Source organism: Odontesthes bonariensis, chromosome 13 (genome assembly GCF_027942865.1).
Source record: "Odontesthes bonariensis isolate fOdoBon6 chromosome 13, fOdoBon6.hap1, whole genome shotgun sequence".
In the NCBI taxonomy this organism is placed as follows: Eukaryota; Metazoa; Chordata; class Actinopteri; order Atheriniformes; family Atherinopsidae; genus Odontesthes; species Odontesthes bonariensis.
The window spans coordinates 20,496,854-20,515,369 of record NC_134518.1 but is presented as its reverse complement, the minus strand read 5'-3'; the positions used below and the strand labels follow the sequence as shown (position 1 = coordinate 20,515,369).

Below are 18,516 nucleotides of genomic sequence, written 5' to 3'. Positions count from 1 at the left end.
TTACAGCCAGGCTGTCACCCACGGGTTAGTGTCCTTTGACTTACTTTGGTCAAAACAGACACGGAGACACCGCAGGATGTGTAAAGCAGAGGGAGGATATGACACTTCACATGCTCAAAACACTGTAAGGTGAGGCTTTTAGGAAAACCTACCTAAAGGTTTTGGTTTAGCCTGGAAGTTAAGTTATGTTAAGGTAAAAAAATTTTTTTTGGGGGGGGGGGTTATATTTGAATTAAAATGAAGACCGTCATACAAATGTAAGAGTTGGATACAAGTAAACTAAGCTGCTTTTGGAGAGGAAGTCAGTAAGATTACCACGCTTGACTTTTTAGAATAAAAAAAATTTATTACACAGGAGACATAAGTCAACGTTGATAAAACAGATTATCAAGAAAAACCCTCCCGGACTCGAGTGACAGCGAGAAACGTATTTACAATGAGTTTTATAAAATGGGGTATAGTTTACAGCTTTGTAGTCCTCACAAAGCAAAACAACAAGGCAAACTGGGAACAAAATCGAGTGGGACTGCTCCCGAACAAGATTCCCACTTCTCCCCAGGTTCTCTTTCCCCGGATGCTGGCTCACTTCATGTCCATAAAGCGGATGTCCATGATAAGCAGAGTGTGTCTGGGCAGTGGTCTGGGTGCTGGGGACAGCACTTTCAGCACCTGTGTCTGAGTATCTACAAAAGTTACCACAATAAAGCCACACACAGGGCTCTCCACGATACTCTTTCTCGCACCGTCATCTCCGTCGTCGACGCTGCTCACGCTCAGCACGTGATACGTCAGATCTCTCCCTGGTGTCACAGGCACTAATTTTAGCTGCGTATCATCCTGAGACATTCCCAGAGGCAAGCACGAGTCCGGGATAGATGGTGCCCCGATTTTGTAGATGCGGACGTCTGAGAAGCGCACTTCAAAAGAGAACGGGTAGTAAGACACTCCACGGAAGCCATAGAAATACTCGCGGATCTTCTCATCCCGGGAATCCCTCCGGCACTCCTTGGAGCGCTCGACTACTCCCCCAGACTTTGGTAGGAGAACAACCCGCACAAAGTGAGGAAGGTCTCGCTTCAGCTCGTTGTAGAGCCTCTCATGGTCCAGCACCAGCACCACATCGACCTGGAAGGTAGAGGCACAGTGGACCAGGGCCTGGTATCCAGAACCCTTCACCCAGCCACAGGTGTTGATGATACAGCCTCCCACGCTGGCTTTCCTGTTCACCTCACAGCGCTGGGAAAACACCTCGGCCAGGCACGATGTCAGCTATAAGTGGCAGAAAACAACAATAAAACTCATGGAAACAAGGGCTACAATTGTTATTTGTAATGATTGTTTTATCTTGTTCTCACCTTGTTGTACAGTTTGATGTTTGTCCCTGGGGTAGTCGACCCAAAGTGGTAGACCAAAGGTGCCTGGACCGAGAAACCCTCCTCCACGTCTGCCGGGCGCTCAATACACAGTGCTGACACTGTCCCTGGTACAGAAACCTGAAGGAGCACAAAAATGCTTTACACTTTCCTGCACATTGGGAAGATTAACCGTCAATTCATGTTTAATGGAAGCCTAAGAACAAAGAGAAAACCAACCAGCACAGCTGTGAAGCGCAATTGTATCACATTTTATGTCACAATCAGTGATGAGAGAAGCAAAAACATTAACCATGCCCGTGTTACATTTAAAACACAGACCATGTCAAAGTCTTTTTACATAAAGTGCAATGACTTGGAAAATGGTAAACATATGACTCGGCACTTCTCGTTATTAGTAATGTTGTTAAAACAAAGCCAGGAGGATCTCTTTTCCAGAACCGATTTGCAGATAAAGCCATCTGAAGAGGCTTTGCTCTTAAATCTTAAGCATCTGTCTTCTATAAACAGATGCTGTGTACCTTCACTTTCCATAAATGCAAGAGGAGTCAGTCGGCATGATGTAAAACAAAGTCTGTAGTCTGGTTCAATATCTATTCATGGTTTTTCTCTGACTCGGCCCCTCACCACTGACACACAAACGTCCCCTCCCCTCTAAATACATGGACACCAAATAAAGACACTATGTTGCACAACAGGAAAGTTTGTTGGATAACACTGTCACAGGAAAGATTTAGCAACTTTTCTCAGACCATTAGCATATTACTTTAAAACAGCACCTCGCAAAAAGTAACCTTTGAACAAACCTTAATGACTCTTCATGTGAGGGACTTTTCTGCCCCTCACACTGCTCTTCAATACAGAGGGAAGACCTCAAATCAAACTGAATCGAACAATACTTACTTAATTAACTCCAAAAATCTAAACCATTTTGGAATTGTGGATGCCGACTGTATCGCTGTGTTATTTTTAGAACCGTAAAACGGTCACGCTCCAGATTCAACAGCGGCTAAGGACATACGGCTGACACCTCGAATGCAGCGAGTGTCAGAATAAACGAGGCGAAACGGACCGATGACTTCCGGTGAATGGAAGTGAGTGAGAGAAAAAAATCTTTTAAAATTAAATTAAGTCTGTACCTTCCATTGCAATGAAAATAACAATAATTTCAAAAGGTAAATGGAAAAGTTCCAAACCACCACACAAATAATCTCATTCTGTGGGAAATTATAGTATATTATTATAATAATTTACCCCACTCTGTCCAACATCCAGTTCCACTAGTGTTGGTCTCCTTCCGACCCTCACTGCATAGTTAAGAAGCATCCGACACACCGTCGACTTCCCCACATCTGTAGGTCCCACCACCATCACCTAAAGGACAATTGGTTATTCTGTATGAATACAAAGCGTTTTTAATAAAAATATTACCGATAGAGGCAGTAGCTGCTTATTAAAACTAACCCGTGGCCCTCTCTCATTGTCACGCTCTGCTTGTTTCCTCATCTGTTCCAGGGCAGCGTGTGTGTTCAGGTAGAGCAGCATTGGAGTATCCTTGGACACATAGGCCACCTGTGGTGATGACAGAAGACACATTGGTTATTTGAGCGTTATATTCATGAAGAGAAACATACAGACAACGTGTATTCTATTCCTGGTTTAAAAGGTTTTCAGCACACACATCTAAACTTTCACAAATTTGTAGACTCTCTTGTCCATAGTTCTCACCTCTGGCTTCCCAAAAAGATTCACACAGCAACCTTGCCAGGTGAAAACAGCTATCTTTGACCCAGGTCCAAATGTGTACTTCTTGTTGCGGTTCAGCTCGCAGCCAAACACTTCGGCCATTCCCGTGAGGAGTTCAAGCTCTACTTGCTCTGCCGTGTCTCCAGCTTCCACCTCAAACCGAAGCTCAGTCTCTTTCTCCAGGTCAAACCTGGTGCACACCTTCCCGGATGCTGGGGCATCTTCACTCGCCTTTTCCACACCCTCCGTCGCCATGACTGACAAGACAAACCGTGGCAACGCCATTATAGTGAGTAGAAAATGTTAGATGCCTTTACAGTGTTACAACAGTACATTAAACATTGTCACAACGTGAAAGACACCTGAAGAAGCACAAAAATCAACAACATAATAAAACATTACTGCGAATGACAAAACATGAAAAATAGCTGTACACTATCATCTCCATACACTGAGTGACCAGGTTTTTCAATTACGAGATTATTTTTTTCTTCCCTGGTGGCACGGGTAATTCCAAGGGTAATTTCTCCTGATTCATCTCACTCAAATTGTGGAAGAGTAGTTCAGGGGGCATACAACATCATCTACACACAGGGATCGGGCACCATATAGATAGACAATATATAGTCAAGACCATAACCCCTGAAGAGTCTTTGTAATGTACTGGAATGGACTAGGCAGTGGTCCGACTCTCAAAACATCTGTAATAGATTTTAGTGAAAAACTTACACTTACATAAACTAGTGTGGTACCTCATTAATGTCTCTGAATGAATCTGTTAAAAGCTTGTTTTATAAAGTGCACATAAATGGTGAAACATTACAGGTCTGGATACCTTACAGCCCGAGATTATGCCTTTGGAGTAACCAAACACTCAAATATCAAAATTATAAACTAACTAATCAAATGATTATTTAGTTTCTATAAACAAATCTAAAAACAGTTTTCCCATCTTTGCATGAGAGGAGAGATGCATATAAGCAGTTAATACAGTAGTATTGTAAACGTTAGCAACTTTGAGTTCAGATAATATAATTAAAAGAAAGGCTCAGGGATTCTTAGTAGAACGAAATCATTAAGACTGATGATTCATGGTGCTTTTGAAGAAAACGTTTTTCAAGAAAAACGCACTTTTTTGCCAAGCAAGCAGCTAGCAGGTAGTGGCTAATATAGCATAACCGCATTGATCAAATCCAGAATAACAGCCCACACATGACTGCTCTGCCCACACATTCAACATAAATCTCCCACTCTGTCAGAAGAATACTTAGAAGTTGGCTGTGTTCAGATGTATAACACGTACCCACTAATTTTCAAGTCCTAATGGAGAAAAAGATCACTTCTCATGAGGAAACGTCGCTCTGTCTTGTCGCGGGATGATGAGGTTTTCTTCTTCGATGTTTTTCAACGACACTTCGTATCCGTGAGTTGCAACACTGCCACCTGCTGGATTTAAATATGTCCTCATAGCCACAGACATATTTAAAAGCCTTCTTATCGGTCCAGTCATTGTAAGAAAGTCTAATGAATTATGTCGTTGTTGTCCTCTTTAGCACGAGTTTGGAATACTTTTAAGATAGTGCATTTCACAGAATGACGTTTCCCTTTTAAAATATGAAGATTGCTATTTAAATTGCTATGGTCTTATCTTTTTTTTTTTTTTTTTTTAAAAAAAAAATCACCAAATTTCGTAACCGGATTCGTTCTCTACATACTTTGTTTTGTATGGGATACAAATGATTCCATACACCACATGCTGGCGACTAATAAAACGACCTTGTTTAATGCTATGAAAGGCAGATACTGAGTCAGCATTTATGAGCCCTTGTTGCAGGCTCTTTTCAGTCATCAGTCCTTTACATGCTGATAAAACTCAATGAATCGATCCCCTTATTTCTCGTCCTCGTTTCAAGTAAATGTAAATCAATCACGTAGGTCTCAGGCATCCATACTGGAACAGCAAGCTGTAAACACTGTAAAGCCGTACACGCCCATGTGTCGATCCACTTAATCTCCTTTCCCCAACATGCGGTTTGGATAATGTGGTCAAGCTTAAGAGTCTTAAAGCGTCGCCTTTTAAATTCAATTGCTGCCCTCCTCTGGCTCTAACCGCCCACTTTGTTCTTGTTCCACTAGGTCTCAACTTGTGTAAATATTCCAGTCAATAGTCAACCAATCTGCCACATGTCCATCCATAGCCTCCACTCTCCACACCAGTGACCACAGCCCTTTCTTCTCCTTTATACATCCTGCTTTTTCTTTACGCCTACTGTATTATTTGAAACTCGTCTGGTGACTGCTCCCTTTTGTTAGTGAATTCTTGGACATACAAAAAACGGCATGTAATCGCTGTACAAACCTCTCCCTGTGGTTGTAACATTGCTGAAGTTCCACATTTTCCCCCTCTTTCAGTGCTCAAGAGTAACTTGTTTACGGCACACCTCTCAGTATCTGTGCTGGTCTCACATGTAACAACGCACTTGAAAACAAGATTAAATCCCATGAACATTAATTTGTTCTGATACTTCCATCATCATCCAACCAGAACTGGTTCTTGTCCTTTTTTTCCCTCTTCTATTGCCATGCGAGCCTCCCGAGTGTCACTTTGTCGAATGGCTTTGTGTGTTTACCCATTAATTAATCCAGAACTTGACCATCAGCTGTTTCCTATTAAAACACACACAGTATTTGTTGTGGCTCAGTTTCTAGAGTAAGTATCTGCGCCGTTTTCACTCGGTGTAAAAAAAACCTCCAAATCCCGGTCCATGGCTGCTGAGCCATTCACCGCAGACGGACACGTTTATCCCGACATAAATACTGAAGCTTTGGTGCTTTTCTCTCAGTTAGTCTAAAACATGAATGTAATCAGCAAAAAACAACAACTTCCTACTTGTGGATTCCTTCTGTACAACACCCGTCTCTTCTGTTCTTTTCTTAGTAAATTTAAAACCCTCAATTCAATTTCCCAACTATGTTTGTCTTGCTTATTTAAAGGAATTTGTGCTCATTAAAGCCTGAGCCATCAGCTCTCAAAAAGGTTTAACTGGAGGTTGTAAAGTCAACTCTTTAATGACATCTCAAACACCGTATTATCTCAGACTTGTGAAACGCACCACAAAGGTTTTGAGCACGTCACAAGAAAAAAAAAGGATTCGTACACATTGAACTAGACAATTAGAACACTTTACCCCTCAAATGAGAAAAAAAAAAAGAAAGATGTGTGCGTATGTATGAAAAGGAACAATTCCAGTAATACTCATGACACGCGGCACAGCTTAGCTGAAGGTAAATTAAAAAAAAAAAAAAGAAAAAAAAGAGGCGAAAAGAAAAGAAATCCACAGCTGTGAAACAGAAAATCCAATAAACATTTGAGAAATAATTCAGGAGACACTTTTAAAAACAACAACAGGAATCTGGATATGAGAGACGTTTTAGTTCAGAGACGCTCCAGTAGGTGTCACCATGTATCCAGAAGATGTCATCAGCTGGAGCCCGACTCATCAGAGGAGTGACTGAGAACATCTCCTTGGTCACTCTTCATCATGTTGCTTCCACCAGTCACATCTCCTGGATGCTCGGCTGCACAAAGGACACGAGAGATTCTGCTCAATGGCACAAGTTCCAGGGTGCTAAAGCACCTAAAACAAGCACAACTTTGACTAACCTTCACTGAGCGTCTATTCGGCCTTCAGAGCTTCCTGCAGAGCAGCAACTACGACATCAGGCTGAGGAAACTTCAGCTTTCTTGGCGGACCCTTTTTTATTCCCGTCCACAGAGATGTTTCTTTAAAGATGAGACAAAAGAAAACTGCCTTATTTTTTTTTTTGTATAGGAACAATAATGAAAGTAAGAAGTGATATTCAAGTCCCGTGATCATCTTGAGTAATGGGAGCAATGTTTCTACTCAACATACTACCATCAGAGATAAATAGCAGGCAGTGAAAATTAAACTCTATTGGGTTTGGGGCAAGAAGAGGCTCGAAGAAAGTACAGCTTTTGCTCTTTTGAATTTTAGCAGCCAAAACAAAAGTGTAACATTCCAAAAACTGAAAGGAGTAGGAAATGACCATCTTTCCTTGGGGACACCAAATGGCCAAATTATCCTCTGATTTGCCAACTTGTCCTCCTCACCTTTGCCTCCATCCAGCAGAGTGATCTCGAAGCTTTGCCTCCGGGGTTTCTCGGGGTTAAGGACCACAGTCAGCTCAGGGCGCGCAGCCAGGAGGGCAGCTTTCACCTCCTCGGCATTACGCCGGTACACCTGTCAGCTTTTACTGCCAAAAGTAAGAGATCAACCATCAGCTAAATTGGCTATCCAGTCACCAGGAAGCGTGACTGTTTCTCATAAGGAAAAAACTTATAATCACACAACACACTTTTTCTTTATGTATTTTACATTACTGCAGCCAGACAACCAACGAACCAACCATGGTCATTTAAGACGTTTTGTTATTATTCAAATGAAAGTACAATAAAGTCTTCTTATAACAGACTTGCAGCAACATAAATCTGCACAATTTAATGCATAATAATAAAGTATGTGTGCCATTTCACGTCACTGTCTTTTAACACTTAAATGATTAATACAAGCTGCAGTAATACAACTGCATTGACTCAAATAATGCAATAACTCTTTTTTTTTTTTTTTTTAATTGAGTACTCGCTTTAACTGTGATTAAGATGAACCACTAACCAGTGTTCAATGGCCACCTTTAGGCCGTCCTGGCCGCTCTCCTCCTCCTCCACCTTCTCCTTCTTTCCCTCCGCGGATGTTTTCTTCTCCTCGGCCTCCGCTTTGCGCTTCGTCCCTCGACGGCCTGAGCACACAAGTGTTTGTTACATGGCCAGACAGGAGTGAAATGTATGTTCACCATCGGTGTTACTGCAGTGTTCATGGTATGGTTAGGTAAGGCATGGTGTCAGCTGCATGGAATCATATCAGAAACATTTTCCAGTCAATACACCCCTCAACTATTTGCTTTTAGGCTAGCGAACGTGAAAGTAAAACGGTTAATATAACAGGTATAAAACACTTTATATGTGCAGTTTCTGGAACCAACACACGTCATAGCTTCATATAAATAATGCAGTTTTTAAAAACTTTGCAAGCATCACACACACCCACCCACCTGCTTTGGGCGCCATTGTTGCTAGAAAATATTCGCGCTCATGCCGACCGTACCAACACTCTTGATGAGATGGGGGGGGGGGGGGGGGGGGGGGGGGGGGTAGCAGTTCTTCTTCTTCTTCTTCTTCTTCTATTGGGTTTTACGGCAGCTGGCATCCAGAAAGTTGCATTGCCGCCTCCTACTGGACTAATGCACTACAAAATTAAATTCTACTATACAGTCCAGTATCATGTAAAAACTTAAAGAAGTGGCGCTTTCCCTTCACACTTGTTCCCACTTCAAGCACATTTTTCAAGAAGACGTCCTTCAGCCCACATCACTTTAGGCGCCTGATCAATTCTTGCCTATGGGATTCATACTTCCCACAAAATAGCAATACATGTTCAACAGTCTCCCTCTGCAAGAACACAGTCCGTCCTGCTTCCCTAAAACACACAGAGTGCTATTTAGACATGTATGGCCTATCCTTAGTCTCGCAATGATAACATCCTCCTTACGCTTACCACTAGTGCAGGCCGTAACTGAGTCAGAAACACTACTAACTATGGAATAGAGATGCCTGCCCTTTGTGTCTTGTTCCCAAAGCTGCTGCCATTTAATAAGACAGTTCTGCCATACTATACTCTTTCCTTCTGATTTTGACAGAGTCAGAGGAACATCTATGGCTTCCCTTCGAGTCGCCTCCTTAGCCAACGCATCTGCCTTCTCATTCCATCTGATTCCCACATGGGCAGGTCAAATTCTGGAACACCTAGCTGCCACACAGGAATCACAGGCCATATTACTGTTGAGCAAAAGGAACGATGTAAAACATTCATTTCTTACGCCACAGATTCTCCAGTCCACCCAAAACTCGACAAATCTGCCACCAGTCTCCCAGCTTGGCTCAATAACACGTCTCACAGGATGATCGGGTCGTTGACCCATCAGATTCACCCAATAGTTGGCCTGTAGCTGTCTTCTCCTCAGCCCAAGAGGCATTTCCCCAGTAAGGGTAGCAGTTTCAGGGGCGAAACCATTATTAGAAAGGAGGGAATGGAATGGAATAAGTTTTTATGAGTTACACTTTCAAATCGAATTACTCATTTGGCGAAATGTAATCTCGGCTGCTTAAACTAGTTACTTTTGGTTACATGTCTTGTGTAATTACCCATCTCGGTCCATGACTGCATGACAATGTAGTTTATTTGTTCGTTTTAAGAGATTGTTTATATTTTTGTTTTCAGAATCGCAGCGCTAAAGTTTGGAATTTGGATGCTGCACCAAATAAATCTCTTTAAAACACTGTAATATGAATTGGGACTGTCATTAAATGATATCTATGATTTTTTAGCAATACTGTGTTAATGATCTACGTAAAAAAACAAAAACAGGGAAGGCTTTCTCTTGTTTTTGCTGAATGGTTACAGGCACTGATTTACACATTTCTCACAAAGACAAAATCTTTGGGGAGCAAGACTGCTTATTCATCTAATTCACACAAAACTCCACAGGCTAAAAGACCATTAGTAACAATTTTTGTTTTTGTAAAAATTGTGTTAAATTAGCTAGTTCTCCTACAACGACAGATTTATAGTATGCAAATGTTCCTCCATAGCCTCCACTCTCCACACCAGTGACCACAGCCCTTTCTTCTCCTTTATACATCCTGCTTTTTTCTTTACGCCGACTGTATTCTCTGAAACTAGTCTAGTGACTGCTCCCTTTTGTTAGTGAATTCTTGGACATACAAAAAACTGCATGCAATCCCTGTGGTTGTAACATTGCTGAACTTCCATTTTCCCCTCTTTCAATGCTCAAGAGTAACTTGTTCACGGCACACCTCTCAGTATCTGTGCTGGTCTCACAGGTAACAACGCACTTGAAAAAAAGATTAAATCCCATGAACATTAATTTGTTCTGACACTTCCATCATCGTCGTCGTCATCATCATCCAACCAGAACTGGTTCTCGTCTCCTCCCCCCCAACATTGTGTTTGTTTTGCTTATTTAAAGGAATTTGTGCTCATTAAAGCCTGAGCCATCAGCTCTGAAAAAGGTTTAACTGGAGGTTGTAAAGTCAACTCTTTAATGACTCATCTCAAACACCGTATTATCTCAGACTTGTGAAACGCACCACAAAGGTTTTGAGCACGTCACAAGGAAAGAAAAAAAAAAAAAAAAAGGATTCGTACACATTGAACTAGACAATTAGAACACTTTGAAATTTACATTTAGACATTTTACCCCTCAAAATGAGAAAAAAAAAAAAAAGATGTGTGAAAAGGCACAATTCCTGTAATACTCATGACACGAGGCACAGCTTGGCTGAAGATACATTATAAAAAAGAAAAGAGGAAAAGAGGAGAAAAGAAATCCACAGCTGTGAGACAGATATAAAAACCCACCAAACATTTGAGAAATAATTCAGGAGACACTTTTAAAAACAACAACAGGAATCTGGATATGAGAGACGTTTTAGTTCAGAGACGCTCCAGTAGGTGTCACCATGTATCCAGAAGATGTCATCAGCTGGAGCCCGACTCATCAGAGGAGTGACTGAGAACATCTCCTTGGTCACTCTTCATCATGTTGCTTCCACCAGTCACATCTCCTGGATGCTCGGCTGCACAAAGGACACGAGAGATTCTGCTCAATGGCACAAGTTCCAGGGTGCTAAAGCACCTAAAACAAGCACAACTTTGACTAACCTTCACTGAGCGTCTATTCGGCCTTCAGAGCTTCCTGCAGAGCAGCAACTACGACATCAGGCTGAGGAAACCTCAGCCTAGCAGGCGGACCCTTTTTTATTCCCGTCCACAGAGATGTTCCTTTAAAGATGAGACGAAAGAAAACTGCCTTATGTATCGGATCAATAATGAAATTAATAAGTGATATTTTTTTCTTTTTTGTGCAACAACATTGAAGACTTTCAATTCACAGGGAGATACTAAAAAATACTGAAAAACTAAAACATTCGAACAAAATAATCATACAACAAGATACGTAAAAGGTTCTGGGGATTGTCCTGCGATTCGGCTGATCTTGACACCCATTTTGGCTGTTTAAGCAGCAACATTACGGACAGTTTTTAAAAAGGTGGCTATTTTTTAAGTAAAGGTTATAAAGGAGATTGTCCAAAGAAAGTTCTGTGGTCATCTTAAGTAATGGGAGCAATGTTTCTACTCAACATACTACCATCAGAGATAAATAGCAGGCAGTGAAAATTAAACTCTATTGGGTTTGGGGCAAGAAGAGGCTCGAAGAAAGTACAGCTTTTGCTCTTTTGAATTTTAGCAGCCAAAACAAAAGTGTAACATTCCAAAAACTGAAAGGAGTAGGAAATGACCATCTTTCCTTGGGGACACCAAATGGCCAAATTATCCTCTGATTTGCCAACTTGTCCTCCTTACCTTTGCCTCCATCCAGCAGATTGACCTCAAAGCTGTACTTCCGGGGTTTCTCGGGGTTAAGGACCACAGTCAGTCCAGGGCGCGCAGCCAGGAGGGCAGCTTTCACCTCCTCGGCATGACGCCGGTACACGAATCAGCTTTTACTGCCAGAAGTAAGAGATCAACCATCAGCTAAATTGGCTATCCAGTCATCAGGAAGCGTGACTGTTTCTCATAAGGAAAAAAACTTATAATCACACAACACACTTTTTCTTTATGTATTTTACACGTATTTACACGTTTTGTTATTACAACTGCCGTTGCTTTCTCTGAGAGTTATCAAACAGTTTTACATTATTCAAATGAAAGGACAATAAAGTCTTCTTATAACAGAGTTGCAGCAACATAAATCTGCACATAAATTGATGCATTATAATAAAGTATGTGTGCCATTTCACGTCATTTTCTTTTAACACTTATTGACTCAAATGAAGCAATAAGTAAAACACTTGAGTACTGATTAGGATGAACTACTAACCAGTGTTCAATGGCCACCTTTAGGCCGTCCTGGCCGCTCTCCTCCTCCTCCACCTTCTCCTTCTTCCCCTCCGCGGATGTTTTCTTCTCCTCGGCCTCCGCTTTGCGCTTCGTCCCTCGACGGCCTGAGCACACAAGTGTTTGTTACATGGCCAGACAGGAGTGAAATGTATGTTCACCATCGGTGTTACTGCAGTGTTCATGGTATGGTTAGGTAAGGCATGGTGTCAGCTGCATGGAATCATATCAGAAACATTTTCCAGTCAATACACCCCTCAACTATTTGCTTTAACGCTAGCTAACGTGAAAGTAAAACGAACAATATAAGAACAGCTATAAAACACTTTATATGTGCAGTTTATTGAACCAACACACGTCATAGCTTCTTATAATAATGCAGTTTTTCAAAACTTTGCAAGCATCACACACACCCACCTGCTTTGGGCGCCATTGTTGTTACAAAACATTCGCGATTATGCCGACCGTACCAACACTCTTGATGAGATGGGGAGGGGGTATTTCAGTTTCACGGGCGAAACCATTATTAGAAAGAGAGAAGTTTGGTTTCTTGTGAACAACACAAATTAAACTTCAGTTAAGTTTTATATCGGTACAACACTTGTCCTACAAGCCGAATGAAGCACAAAGTGTTGTACCAAGAAGAAAGTAGAGACATTTAAAAAGGATATGTAAACCACCGCTGTGCTCCGACTCTTAACACAGATTCTATAATAGTTCATTCATCATACATCATTCAACATTCGTTATAATGGCTGTGCTCTTACTCACCCCAGTTCAAGGCACTATATAATCAAAAAATTAAAAAAAAGGAAAAAAAGTGCGTTTTTTCAAATGTATTTTTATATATTTTGTCACATGCCTTTCTATCTTTTACCGGTTATATCTTTGTATCTATCTATCTATCTATCTATCTATCTATCTATCTATCTATCTATCTATCTATCTATCTATCTATCTATCTATCTATCTATCTATCTATCTATCTATCTATCTATCTATCAAAGTTGAACAGAATGGAATAAGTTTTTATTAGTTACACTTTCAAATCGAATTACTCATTTGGCGAAATGTAATCTCGGCTGCTTAAACTAGTTACTTTTTGTAAAATGATTACATCATTTTGGTTACATGTCACGTGTAATTACCCATCTCTGTCCATGACTGCATGATGATTTAGTTTATTTGTTCATTTTAAGAGATTGTTTATATTTTTGTTTTCAGAATCGCAGCGCTAAAGTTTGGAACTTGGATGCTGCACCAAATAAATGTCTTTAAAACACTGTAGTATGAATTGGGACTGTCATCGAATGATATCTATGAATATACATTTTTAACAATACTGTTAAAAAATACAATTTTTAAAAAACAAAAAAAACAACAGGGAAGGCTTTCTCTTGTTTGTGCTGAATGGTTAAAGGCACTGATTTACACATTTCTTACAAAGACAAAATCTTTGGGGAGCGAGTCTGCTAATTCATCTAATTCAGACAAAACTCCACAGGCTAAAAGACCATTAGTAACAATTTTTGTTTTTGTAAAAATTGTGTTAAATCTGCTTGTTCTCCAACAACAAGGACAGATTTATAAGCAACCGTTACAATTGTATCATATTTGATCAAAATGCTGCCTGCAATGAATATATTTAAACAAGGCTGTCACAAACACATTTGACACAGAGGATGTGTTGGGACCTTTGGTGTTTGTCTTTCATGTGCGTCATCCCATCCTAGATAGACTAACAGACGAATCCTCTTAGCTGTGTATTGTCCTCTAAATACAGTTGGACAGATGATTGCGGATCCAAAGAGATGCACTCTCATACTCTTTAATCATTTTCCTAATCCCCAAATCTGGGCTTTGTGTTTGAAAGACGGATTCCAAAAAAAGCAACAGGAAAGTGGGAGAAAGCCCCAAAGAGGGACAGACGGATGTGTTTGAGTACTCCAACGTCAAGAGCAAAGATGGTGTTACTAAAATAGCAATCCATATGCCTATCACAGTGGATATGGCGGCCTGTTATTTGGGCATAAAACTTTGTTATTTTCACCAGAAGACGTCACAAGTTGCGTCTGTGCCAGAAAAATGTAACCACCCAGAGCGAGGCAGAATGAATGGCTGAGTCACAACTGCTCATCTAATCTTTGTTCTTTTGTTAAGAAAAAACTCAATACTCACACTTCCGTGGGGCATCGTCACTTCCACTCTTGCTCTATTTGTCATATGATTAGCTAAATCTTAGATCCTTTCTGAATCACAACAAGCAAATAAATACAACAAATCTCCAGTGTTTCTTTGACTCCCAGTCTGTCTTTGCGGTCTGTTGCAGCGTATTTTTAGCTGTGTGCATAAACCTTCAGGGGAGCAGACAGACCGCCGGACAGATGTGCCCTCTCCTCACCCTGCTCTCCATTTTGAAATCTATGTGACTCAAGAGGGGATGCACGGTTTGGCTGCTTCCACATATGGAAGATACCAATGCAAATGCTCACTGCTTATTGATATGTCTGTGCAAACATGTGCAGAGGAGCTTAGCAAGAAAGATGATACAGGGCTGCTCAGCTGATATGGATAAACGTAGGATGAAGTTCAGTTGTTTGACAATCCTGTTTTAAGGATTTAAGGACTTGGCCCCTACAAAAAAAAAACACTTACACTGCCTGTTGCCTCAGTCAAAGTTCTTCAGCTGTCTGGAAAATGTGAGTTAGTCAAACTTAATAACTATCATGATTTGAGGCCTGCCTGCCTAACTTCCAACACTGCAGTGGCTTGTGTTCTCTTCAAGGTTCATTTGACTGATTGATTTGAAGAAATCTTTTGCATTAAGCTTTTAAGACTAAAACATTAGACTGGCTTTTTACCTAAAAGCACATACCACCACATAATAAAACTTTGCCAGCTTTTTTTTTTTCTTGAAAACTGTCTAATATAAAAGTTGAATTATAGGAAAACATAGAAGTCCATCACACTCTATCTTGCCCATTTATTTAGGAATTGGATCTAGCAATGAAAATCATGACAGCGCCCAACTAATGTATTATTGGATGATCTATGCTTTTAATGTTAGTCGAGCTCAATATGGTACTGACGCGGTTGCCTTTGATTTAATAGTATGTTTGTTTCTGGTGCAGTGTTGTGTTTGTATACAAATAATTGTGGTTCTGAAATGAGCTCACAATCAAATGTGTGGGTCTGTCTTGCTGGTAGAAAGTTTTGGAGCTCATTTTCCTCTCCTAAAGCCCTCCCTTTCTATATTTGGTGATTATTTGTTAATTTTTTTCACCCACTGATTCCATCTTTGTATTTTCCTCCAAGAAGTCAGTCCTTGGAAAGTCAGTGTTTCCACACAAAGTGTCTGGATCCCTTTATCTCTCTATGTTCTTCCGTTCAGTGAGATACCGTCAGCAGAGGCTGTCTGCTCAGGATCTGCAGCTCAGGTTTTCAAATGCTGGACAATGGAAGCTGCCAGTGCAACAGTGCAGCAAATGATGTCTATCAATTATGGATGTAGTGGGTCACTCGTCACATTGATGGCAGCACTATTCTTTTCTCTTCTATTCTATTTTACAGTGCCCTGCAACAGTGTTCACTGCCCTTGGCAATTTTCCAATTATGTTGCATTACAGTCTGTATTCATCCTGATTGCTATGAAGTCTTAAATTATGACCTGGTGCTACCAGTTACCATCAGAAAACATAGTACTGGCACATAGTACTTACTTCAGTTAAGTGCACGTGTGTGCAACATATGTGTGAAATAATCTCAGTATATTTTTAAAACTGTTGTGAAGACTCTGCAGCACCACAAGCAAGGGATGCAAACAGCAAAGTGACGCCACAGAGCTCTCCAAACAGATTAGAGACAAAGAAGAACAGATGAAGGTTGAGTTATAAAAAATTATCAAGGTTTAAACAAATTACGATGCTGTGTATCTTCTCTGAGCGAGCACCCCATGCGCAGAGGCCAAAGCCCTTGTCGCAGTCAGCCCAAGTTTGAGCCCGAGCCTGTGTGGCACTTTGCTGCTTGTTATCCCCCCTTTTGATGTCTCTCCCCCACTGCTTAATAAAGGCCCCTAGTGCCAAAAAGAGAAAAACTTTTAAAAGATTTTGTTTTAAAAATGAAAGAATACGGCACCACAACAAACCTGCCTATAAAGGGCAGCCTACCAAAACCCACAGACCTGTCAAGGAAGGTATTAATCAGTGAGGTGACAACGAGGCCAAGGGTAATCCTGAAGAGGCTACTGAGCTTGAACAACAGGCTGTCTGTCCGTGAGACCACTTTCAACCCCAAAAAGCTGGACTTTATGGAAATGTGGCCAGAATAAACAAAGGGTTAAAAACCAAAATACAAAAAAGCATCTCAGCAACTCCCTTAGCATGTTAAAGAAGGTGAGAAGAAAATTTAACTTTCTGGTCATCAAGAAAACTGTGCATCACAACAAGGCTCATCATCCAGTGAACTTCATCCCCACAATAAAGCACGGTGGTGCAATCATCATACTGTGGTCATGTTTGTCATTAGCGAGAGCTGGCAAACCTGTCGGAATTCACGGAATGTTTCAAGATTTTAAAAATAGGGAAAAACTTAAGAAGAAGATTCTTGAGGAAAATATCTGGGGAACAGAAATGGAGATGAAGGCTCACCTTTTTATAATGACGATGACCATTACTTTGTGAATTGAACAACACTTGAGTGGTTTTAGGGGGAAGTATTTAAAAGTCTTAGAATGGCCTCATCAAAGTGCATACCTCAATGCAACTGAGAATGACTTAAAGATCAATGTACAGTGGAGCCCACTGAGTTTAAGGAGCTGAAGCAGATCTGACTTCAGGATTGAGCAGTCAAGTATTCCATTCTATTCTATTCTATTCTATTCTATTCTATTCTATTCTATTCTATTCTATTCTATTCTATGCCTTCTGACGACTGTGTGTGAGTCTTGTTTCACCTTTTACAATTACCACATGTTAGGGTTAACGTCAGCAAAGACGCCAGCTATACGGAAATTCACATGCCAGCATGACAGGCACAACCATATGAGAGAGACTGCGTCAGGGAGGAAAATGCACGAGTGACAGAGCTTTAGACAAAGACAATGAGTGACAGCTTATCAAAGGCACCCAAAAAAAGGGAGGAAGAGAAGCAGAGGCTTGAAACATGTGACTGAGAGTTAGAAGAGAATGAGTGGGCACGCATCATTGGAGCAATTCTCTACACCGGAAAAATACTAAATATGTCCCATAACCACCTAGAAAGCTGTTTTCAGGGAAAGATAGCAAACGCCTACAGCTTTGATTAAAAAAAAAAAAGAAAAAAAAAAGGGGACAAGAAATTAAAGGAAGGCTAATTACGACAGTCATTTTAAAAGTTTTGGAAGTTAATTTCTGCAGAGGGTAATCTCTTAATGACAAATCATAACTCACAATGGCAGTGAGTTTACATAAGAACCTTAAAACTACATTCAAAGTTGTTTTGAATCTGAAATATTTGTCACGCTTTGATTGATAAATGCCTTTAAAGCAGGGGTCTTCAACGTTTTTCAGGCCAGGGACCCCCAAACTGATGGAGAGTTGGAGCAGGGACCCCCCTACTATTTATATGGCATACAGTTGTGTTTTATATTTAACGGGGCCTAGTGCCGTGTATAAACATAGCTACTCTGTTATTGTACTAAGCTATTCAAATAATACACAGGTTAATATATTCATGTTTTTATTTTAAACATGTGCAAGGTACAGGGTGGCCGTGCCACTGCCATTTATAAACAAACATCTTGCATACAACACTGAGCTATTCAAATAATCCACAGATTTTAACTTTAAACATGCATGTAGATGGGACAATGAACCCTCAAACCATCTGTGGATGGCACAGGTTTGCACACAATTTGTGAGAAAAAACAGTTTAAAAAAAAAAAAAAAATGTTAAAAATCGTCTAATCAACCAAAGATTTCACGACCCCCCTGCAGTACCTCCGCAGACCCCCTGTTGAAGACCTCTGCTTTAAAGAACTGTTGAACTTCCAGGACAAAAGCAGCTACAATCAATGTACTCGAGATAGAGAACAAACCCATGAAAAGATGTGTTTCGACTTGACGACACAAAATCAGGAGATTCTTTGAAAAAGAATTCAAAGTAAAAGTCTGACATTGAGGAAAGTATGCTTGCAAAAGAAAAAAGACATTTGCCAGCACAATAAACATGAAGCAAAAGCACAATGGCTGAAAACAGCCAACTTTATGCTGTCAAATAATTGCAAATTGCTCTGACGGACATCTCTAAAGCTCACTGGTTGACATCTGATCAGATTTTAAATCAGCATTAAAAAGCACGACAAA

The 18,516-nt window shown here is 40.6% G+C and overlaps 2 protein-coding genes and 1 pseudogene across 2 annotated transcripts; all 3 read right to left on the bottom strand.

Annotated features, from left to right (window-relative positions):
* Window positions 1-320: 320 nt before the first annotated feature.
* Window positions 321-4,727, bottom strand: clp1 (cleavage factor polyribonucleotide kinase subunit 1). The gene is made up of 6 exons (XM_075481483.1): window positions 4,423-4,727; window positions 3,102-3,376; window positions 2,838-2,945; window positions 2,628-2,747; window positions 1,356-1,493; window positions 321-1,269 (listed from the first exon to the last, which is right to left on the bottom strand). The coding sequence occupies exons 2-6, from the start codon at window positions 3,372-3,374 to the stop codon at window positions 583-585; spliced, it is 1,326 nt and encodes a 441-aa protein (XP_075337598.1). The 5' UTR covers window positions 3,375-3,376; window positions 4,423-4,727; the 3' UTR covers window positions 321-582.
* Window positions 4,728-6,169: 1,442 nt separating this feature from the next.
* LOC142397317 (selenoprotein H-like) lies at window positions 6,170-8,319 on the bottom strand. The gene is made up of 5 exons (XM_075480661.1): window positions 8,250-8,319; window positions 7,814-7,937; window positions 7,252-7,394; window positions 6,784-6,903; window positions 6,170-6,698 (listed from the first exon to the last, which is right to left on the bottom strand). The coding sequence occupies exons 1-4, from the start codon at window positions 8,263-8,265 to the stop codon at window positions 6,797-6,799; spliced, it is 390 nt and encodes a 129-aa protein (XP_075336776.1). The 5' UTR covers window positions 8,266-8,319; the 3' UTR covers window positions 6,170-6,698; window positions 6,784-6,796.
* Window positions 8,320-10,288: 1,969 nt separating this feature from the next.
* LOC142397316 (selenoprotein H-like) lies at window positions 10,289-12,640 on the bottom strand (annotated as a pseudogene).
* Window positions 12,641-18,516: the final 5,876 nt, after the last annotated feature.

Bases quoted from the DNA above. Each gene is read 5' to 3' on its own strand.
- clp1 (XM_075481483.1), bottom strand. From the start codon at position 3,374: ATGGCGACGGAGGGTGTGGAAAAGGCGAGTGAAGATGCCCCAGCATCC. The intron at 2,946-3,101 runs GTGAGAACTATG...TCATCACCACAG, and splicing joins ATCTTTTTGGGAAGCCAGAG to GTGGCCTATGTGTCCAAGGA. The intron at 1,270-1,355 runs GTGAGAACAAGA...TGCCACTTATAG, and splicing joins ACATCAAACTGTACAACAAG to CTGACATCGTGCCTGGCCGA.